At 38.2% G+C, this 9,099-nt stretch overlaps 1 protein-coding gene across 1 annotated transcript; it reads left to right on the forward strand.

Annotated features, from left to right (window-relative positions):
* Window positions 1–2,223: 2,223 nt before the first annotated feature.
* LOC120542892 (parvalbumin, thymic-like) lies at window positions 2,224–8,783 on the forward strand. Its single transcript, XM_039775609.1, has 5 exons — window positions 2,224–2,331; window positions 4,383–4,450; window positions 5,280–5,412; window positions 7,215–7,324; window positions 8,528–8,783. Exons 2-5 carry the CDS (start codon window positions 4,390–4,392, stop codon window positions 8,551–8,553), a joined length of 330 nt encoding a protein of 109 aa, XP_039631543.1. The 5' UTR covers window positions 2,224–2,331; window positions 4,383–4,389; the 3' UTR covers window positions 8,554–8,783.
* The last annotated feature ends 316 nt before the right edge of the window (window positions 8,784–9,099 follow it).

Consider the following 9,099-nt stretch of genomic DNA (forward strand, 5'->3'; position numbering starts at 1 on the left):
AAGCAGTTGAGGAAAAAGAGAAATGTTCGTTGAAAAGGAGTCTTTAAATCCGATTAGAAAGTAGTGAGGGAAGTGTAGTCACGGAAAGATCGGGGAAGAGAATGACAGAGTTCAGGGGCAATGGCACTAAAGGACCCGAGTCCCAAAGCGGAAAGTCTGATGTACGGGACAGCAAGTAGATTGTGCCTAGAAGACCTACAAGAGTGAGAAGGGGATTAAGAAATCGAGATTTCAGTAAGGGAAAGAGCGCAGCAGAGTTACGCAGGACTTTGAAAGTTAGAAGCAAGACTTTGAATATGATACAGAACTGAGCCGCTAGCTAATGAGAATGGGGGTGATGTGAGCAGAACGCATCATGCAGGCTGCAGATTTCTGAATTTAACTTAACAGGAAGGCCAATGAAGAGAGAATGACATACTGAAAGCACAAACCAAAATATGTGCATCATTACTAGTGAGAAACAGGCAAAGACAAGCAATGAAAGGCAGGTGAAAGAATGGCAGTCTTGGTGAGGAACTTGATATGCGGCTCAAAATTAAGTAATAGGTCAAATATTACGCTAAGATTTCTGACAAAAAGAGAACACTTAGCAAACACGCCATCATATTAACAGAAACATCACATGATTACATTATAAGGATTTAAAAACCAAGGTCACAGATTGGTTTTTCAGAGTGATGCCATAGGGGAACCATTTATTTTACCATCCACATGAAGGTTCTAGAAAGAACTTTTATTTATTTAGATCCATAACAGGCTCCACATAGTAAATATCCATGAATAGATGGCAACAGATTAGTGAAATACCAATGGGTCCTGATTTTAAAGGGACTCTTGCTGCCTACAATAACAGGCCAAGTCTGGGTTTCTTAATCTGTTAGTGTCCTGCTAGGTAGCCTGACATACATGGAAGATTTCACTTGTTTTCCCCATATTAGAAAGTTTTTCAAAGCACAAAAAAATAACTTCTTATGCAAAGAACACATCCCAGAATAAAATGGTGTTTGGTCAAGAAATAGTTCTACAATAAACCACATAACCCAGTAAAGAACCATAAAGTGTCATTAAAGAACCAGGATTTTAAAGAGTGGGACTATGAACTAATTCAGATCTTTTGCACTCAATTCTGACACCCACAAAACAATCATTTTTATACATGGAAATAATTTTTAATGTTGTTGAGTGGAAAAGGATTCAGTCTGTGATGTATGGTGTGCTATAGAAAGCAACCCACAGAAAATCCACTCAGAGAAACGATTCAAGTTTTTGTTACCCACAATGCAAAGATGAGCGGATCGTAAGTGACAATTTGAGTCGTTACAGCAAAGGGGGCGTTGCTTATGCAAATATACGCACTTCATGCAAATATAGAATTCTGTGCCATTGTGACTTTACAGCAATACAATCATTCTTAAAATAATCTTGCACGTTGAAACAATTAAATGATACTGAGAGCGAAAACACTATTAAAATAGCACATTCATTTGTTTAAAATCAGTTTTAATTATTAATTGTATTACAGTCTTTTTTTACTGTGAAAATAAAAGTTTAATGTAATAGATTCGTACGGAGATTTGTTTCCAGCGCACACATTTAAAACGAGCCTTTTAGCATCACCCTTGTGTTCTTTTCAGTCTGACTTTCTCATCTCCGAGCATGAAGATCACTGAAGATGATCAATTCGTTATCTGACAACGCATTTTCTGAAATTCACGGTCGTCAGCCTTTTAATCCGTTAGGAGACATAGACTGCCACACACACACACACTCATAAACGTGGGGGAATCCCATCCTAGGGCTCCATATGGGACAACAGCCGCATTCACTTCACATGTGAAGTAAAGACCGACTAAGGTGTTAATCACCCTTGCCTTTCACTTCTCCATTATCGTTCATAAACGAAACTTCAGGGAACACAATCGCTGGTTTATTTTTCCCTGAATCGACAGTTCTTACAGTAGTATGACTCACGATATTCAGTTATCATGAATATTTAACCGAGGCGTTACATCCAGTATATTTAATACTCTTTGACTTTCCTAAACTCTCAAGTCATTTAATACTGTATTCCTTTTATCCGGATTAACAGTTTTGTTTCCATTGAAAATACCAGATGTGTTGCCGAGGGATCGGAAAAAAAACTGTGGTGTTAGTCAGTAAAGCGACGTAACAGAACACCTGTAGTGACCCGCCCTAAAATAGCGTATATATAGGGATACCGTAGATACAAAAGATCCAGCAGATCAAACACATCAGACAGAGGCGAGAACAGCTCAGCCGCCACCTCCTCCATCCTCATCCGCACCGCTACAGCCGGCCCTGCTCAACACCGTAAGTGAAGCGTGGGGTCGCGTGTTGTGGGCAAAGGAAATAGGTTCTTGTATTCGTTTAATCAGATGGTGATCTTTAAAGCGGTATTGGTTGTTTCTAATCCTCTTATTACAGATATAACATGTCTGCTGTCTCGCCGTACGGTCTGAAAAATATAAAGCCATTTAATGGCACTTTATTGTGTTCCGTGGTTAACAATCAGAGTGATGCCATAGGATAACCATTCTTTCTTCAGTTCCCAAAAGAACCATCATCATTAAGGTTCGAAAAAGAACCCTCAGATTAATAATAGGGTCCTTAAATAATCGCAATAATAATTGATTTGTAAAATTCAAATGACCTCGTGATTTTGAAATGAGAATAACCCGGGATGATAACATCAGGTTTTCTTGATCTGTTAGTACCCTGCACTGTACACTAAAGATTTCATATTATATTTGCTGCTTGTTATCCGGCTAACATTTTATCCAAGGTGACGTCTGACATTGGAAAGATTCAATTGGTTATTGTTTTCTTTTGTTTTGTTTTTCCAACTGGTGTACAGGCAGGTGAAGTGACGTGCTCGGGGGTCACACAGTGTTAGAAGTGGAATTTGAACCCACAGCCTCCAAAGTCTTGACCGCTAGGTCTGCCTAATATGTTAGAAACCTTTTCAAAACCAAAAGAACCAGTTAAATAAAGAACCTTTCCTAAAATGAATTGTCTTTATTTATATCTACTGATTGATTGGTTGGCTGTATTTTATGTCCTGTGAATCTGTATTCGTGTTTTTTATGTTTCTGTTGGTGTATGCTTCTGAATTTCCCCATGGGATTAATAAAGGTTAATATAATCTAATCTATAACCTGATTCAAACTATAATGTAAAAGGAAATGATATTTGTAAAGCGATATTTCAACGAGGATCCAGAAATGCCATTAAAGAACCGTTATTTTTAAGAGTGCTGTTCAGATCTCACTTTATAGTTATACTTCATATATCTGCCATTATGTTTTATTGTTTTAAAACACTAATGTACAGTAGAATTACACAATAACACGCTTGACAGAGAACCATTTCATTCCAGGGTCCTTTGCATCTTGCTTCTTCAAGATTTGAAAAGGTTCCTTAATATGTGAAAAAAAAAAACAAAATCCTGAAACAAATGTGAAAAAAAAATCTTTCATTTATTGTATAAGCTACCTAGCAAGACTAACTGATTATGAAATCCTGAACTCAGCCTGCGAGGGTCTTAAAAATTAGGAAGTCGGTGGTTTTTAAAAAATCTGTTATCATCTGATCATTGTTATTTATATGGAATCTATAAATAAAAGTTCTTTCTGTAATCTTCAAGTGGACGGTTCTCTTAGGAACCAAAATTGAAGCACCCCGTTGGCACCTTTATAATAGCGTATAGTCATGATAATCTTCATTGTTATTTGGATTTTGTCTGATGTATTGTTATTATCATTATTGTTATGTGCTACTGTTCAGGATGAATTCATGAGTTGATCCCATTGATATCCGGGCACTCACCTCTTTGTGATAGGAGGACTTTGAAACAGCCCAGAATGTTGGCACTTCAATCTTCAGGCGTTTAAAAAAAATGGGTACTGATGCTCAACAGAAGATGATACTATAAGAAAATTGCAAAAAAAAAAAAAATATTGAAAAGAAATAACATACATAACACAAACCCTTTTCTTTTCACCCCCAAAAAATCACGCCCGTACTTTTTCAATACGTGGCTGCATAAATTTGTAACATTAAACGATATCTCTGCGCCATTACTTTTTTTTAAATACTATTGCAGTCTTATATTTATTTTCTAAAATCAGTGCCTACATGCAATCTACCATAGATGTTTGGCTCCGTGGCCGTTTGACGATTTCTTAAAAATCAACTTTTCTTCTGTTTGAGTCTTCGAAGGAGGTAAAGGCGCACCTGCGGGTGACATCTATAGATGTACAAAGACATGAGTGCACGCGATAATGGAAAAAAAAGGACAGAAAAGGCGACCGGAATCCGACCAAAGCTCACCTGCTTCTTTTTTCTTTTTCTTTATCCCGAAGCACCAACATGACCATGACTGATGTGCTGTCAGCTGCGGACATTGCGGCAGCGTTAAATGCTTGTCAAGGTAATTATTTAATTACATTTTCTACTTCAATACATACATCTGAGGATACTGACAGGGTGTAAAAGTAATAATTATATTCTCAGTTGATCTAAAGTTGACTAAGACCGATAAAAGTGGCTGTCATGGAACAGCATCCTATCACGCGTTACATTCGTTGCACATACGTTGTACTGGAAATTTGAAAAAAGACGTAAATAAACTCAAACAAACACACAAAGGCATAACGGTTTTCCAGAAAAGCTCAAATTGTTTTACAATCAGGTCAGAATTTCGTTCCTTTTTATTTAGTTTATAACACGCCTTCCTCGTTATACCGTTCTACAAAACTAACGAGTGGAAATATTCAAAATGCGTGTTTATATTATAAGCAGTAGCGAAGTATCGATATTATGGGCTCTTGGGAGAAGATGGAGGAAATGTGCAAAACACGCCGGAAAAAAATATGAGGCTAAACAGAAAAACAATAAAGGGGTCGCGTAGAGAATGAAGTTAAACTACATGGGCACGATGTCAGATGGCTATAAAAAAGTAGAGATTAGCCCCCCAGAAATCGTCTGTGCGAAGTCTGCATGCTCTCCCCGTGTGCTTCAGGATTTTCTTCAGCACTTTTCCTCAAATCTCCCAGAGACGTGCAGTTTAGGACTTGCGTCTGAGATATCGAGGATAGGGAAAGAGAAGATTTGGGAAACAAACACAGTAGATTCATGAACTTATGAAAACAAAAGTACGCAAATGGTTGGATTTAAAAAATACCCGTCCTGCATGTGTCCATGACACTTAAGTGGGTGCTCTCTTTTAACCTCGGCTCTCTTCCTTTTATTTATTGAAGATGTCGGCTCCTTCAACTACAAGTCTTTCTTCGCCACGGTTGGGCTGTCCAGGAAGTCACCAGCAGATGTCCAAAGAGTCTTTGATATCATTGATCAGGACAGAAGCGGCTTCATCGAAGAAGAGGAGCTGCAGTAAGTCAAGCGAAAACAAATAAAACGCAAAAAGCCTCTTGCCGTTTTAAAGCACACCCTTAGAATGGTGCGCTTGTCCTTTGCACAGGATGCGCCAGTGACAAAAATCAATATGTAACACAGTATTATGGGGTTCCAAAAAGGCAAATATATTGAATAAATATTAAATTATTTATGAAGTTAAAGCGAGTATATAAAGCCAAACGCTAGATATTCAGTTTGCCTTTATATACTCACTTTGACATTGAATCTTCAGAAATGACTTTATATATTCAGACACTGACTTTTATTCAAAATGGGAGTCTGCATATATAATGTCATAAAGTCAGTCAGAATATATAAAATGAATGCCTGAACATATATAATAACATCTAGAAATATTAATTCATTTTTTAATATATAAAGTCAAATCTGAATGTATAAAGCCACTTCTGAATATGTAAGGTCAGTCTGAATATATAAAGTCAGTATCTGAATGTATAAAGTCAAAGCGGAAATATATAAAGTCAGTTTGAATATATAAAATGAACCTCTGACTATAAAGTCAGTCTAAATGTATAAATGCACTTCTGAGTATATAAAGTCCGTTTCTGAATATGTAAAGTCAGTCTGAATATATAAAGTGAAATTCTGAACATATGAGTGAAAGGATTCCATTCCATTTCTAAGTCAGTGGGTCCTAATACCATTTTGAAAATTAAGTTCACTGAAGAATTATTTCGATTGATGTGAATTTTTTTGTTAAAATGTGTTCAACATTATGCATGTACCTAATCTTTGTAGACCAGATGTATTTATTCTGTGGCCAATTTACCGGACATAAAGCCGATAACCTCTATGATATTTTTGTGTTTTCACACACTGACTTTAAATTTAGAATTGACTTTACAGATTCAGATGCTGACTAGGCCTATACCTGGAAATTACTCAGATACTGTCTTTACATATTCAGAAATTACTCTATTTATTCCGACTTTAGCTTTATATATTCATAAAGGGCTATATATTCAAACGCTATAAATTCAGAATTGACTTTATTTATTCCGAATTTGATTTGATACATTGAGACGCTGCCTAAGAGACTGATTCACCAAGTCCAGTGCTGCCTGTCACAGCATGGCTTTTTTTGGATACCAAAGCACATATATGCTATTTTGTTCTTTTTGTATTTTTTATACACATAGGAGAACCTTTCAAGCATTTTTTATCTAGAGTTCCGATCACTTGGGTGTGATAACAGAACTGCACAGGCAGTCGCTTTATGCAGTTGAAGAGCGCAGGGTGAGGAGGGTCAGACCCAATCCATTTATTCACACACAATTACCATTCATCGAAACACACACATCACTGGTGATATGGGAGGAAAACAGGAGAACCCAGAAAAAAAAACCCCACTGAGACACGACATCAATGTCCAGTCTTTAAAGACAACCTCGGCTGTGGTGAACCTCGTCCTACGTCAGTGAGTCTATCTTAATGGCACTGCAAGATAACAAAATACTTTATTAATTATTATTATTAATAATAATGATATAATAATATTTCCTTCTAATTCCCCCTATACTACAGTGATACAGTATAATAAATGTACAGTAACCTTTCAGTAAATCACGACAACGATCGCAGTGAAGTGCTATTTTGGTTAACGTACGCTTTTTAACGTTTTACACGCTTTATCTTTATCGTTCTGGTGTTTTACAGAATCATGAGTAGCAAATCTTTTTGTCATTAAGATTGTACCGACTGTTTTATTTATTTATTTATTTATTTATTTATTTATTTATTTTTACTTCGGTATGCAGGTTGTTCCTACAAAATTTCTCTAAGAACGCAAGAGTGCTGACAGTTGCCGAGACCAGAGCTTTCCTCAAAGCCGGTGACTTGGACAACGACGGAAAACTCGGGGCAGAAGGTATGCCAAGAAGATTTATGTACGGTCCCCATTTTGGTACCGGCTTGTTTATTTCGGGGTAATGGTCAGTGCTGCCCAGTTACGGATCCCGTGTCCTGAACTCCAAATATTTATTCAGTTTATTCGAGAGTGTGGGCGCGTGCCAGAGAGGAACCCGCGTGCATTGGCATCGCTTCCTGCCTTGTGTTCGGCGCTGCCTGGATATGCTCAGCCCAGATCACAATACGCGGGTTTAATACGGCTAGAAAAAACGATTCAATTCAGCGCACCGATGCAGAGGATCTTAGGTCATGAAATGGCTCGAGGACAGAGTCGACACAGTGACGCCCATTGCGGACCCAGCGGCCAGTCGAACTTCCCAAATAAATCGGAGACCGTGCCGGTTTGTTACAATTTGGTGGGGGGTGGTTGGCTGGTTGGGACACCGGTGGCGTTAACAACAACCACATTTATTTCTATACCACATTTTCATGCAAAGTATGGACAAGCTTAAAAAAAATAAAAGTGCCAGAGGGGGTTCTTCAGAGCGATGCCACATAGGGGAGCTATCCACATGAAGGTTCTATAAAGAACTTTTTATTTATTTAGACCGGTAACAGGCTCCATACAGTAAATAACCATAAATAGATGGTAACAGATTTGTGAACTACCAGCGGCTCATGAGTTTAAAAGGACCCTCGGGGTCAATGCCTACAATAACACAGGCTAAGTTCAGATTTTCTTATTCTGTTTGTGTCCTGCTAGGTAGCCTATACCATACATTAAAGGTTTTAGGTTTTTTTTTTTCTACATATTAATTAGTTTTTCAAAAGCACAAAGAACCAGCTTTCCAGAATGAAATGGTGCTTTGTCAATAAATTGAACTATACATTTCTGGACCATGTGGTGGGCTGGTATGCTGCCCTGGGTTTGTTTCCTGCCTCGCGCCCTGTGTTGGCAGAGATTGGCTCCAGCAGACCCCCGTGACCCTGTAGTTAGGATATAGCAGGTTAGATAATGGATGGATGGATTTCTGGACCACCTTGAATGCGTCCAAAGGTTCCTGAGTCTAAGAAATGTGGTGGCATGCGAACTGGACATAACAAATGGCTAGCTGGATGTGTAAATGCACTCATTTCTAATTTTTCTCAGCAACGTGGTTTATTGGTGATTACTGACTTGCTGACCTAATTTGTCTTTTTCTTTGTTCCTTTTATTTTGTAGAATTCACTGCCTTAGTGCACACTTAAATCATCAAGATGAGTGGAAAGTGCAGCTGGACCTGGCAGTTGTGCCCGGGCCTCACAAACCCGTTTAACTGAACTGCAGGTTCTGAAGATTGCTCATTATTGCCTCCTCTTCCCTTTTCTGCCATTTTACATTTCCACACAACCTGTTCTCTCTGCATGTGGATGGTTATGAAGATGGCACTTAAGGTGGCAGACAAGGATTAAATAAAGATGCTGCAAAAATATGTGAATATGTGTATGTGATTGATTGTTTAGTTTTGAAACTTTAAACCCAAACCAGCTTTGTGGGTATAAAGCCAGGCTCCCCACACACTTTTTGTCACTCTCTATCAACATCAAGTGTCCTCTTCAGGTGTCAATATGGCCACATTAAGTTAAAAATGCTTTGGGCACTAATCCATCCATCCAACATCCACATCCAGCTGAGTTCACTTTAATGGTCAATGGGGGCATACCACCTGTGCTTCAGAACAGGTCATCTACCTGAAGCTAAGCATGTTTGGGCCTGACCAGGACTTGGATGGGAGACCATCTAGGAAGAATCTA

This window comes from Polypterus senegalus, chromosome 13 (genome assembly GCF_016835505.1).
Source record: "Polypterus senegalus isolate Bchr_013 chromosome 13, ASM1683550v1, whole genome shotgun sequence".
Classification (NCBI taxonomy): domain Eukaryota; kingdom Metazoa; phylum Chordata; class Cladistia; order Polypteriformes; family Polypteridae; genus Polypterus; species Polypterus senegalus.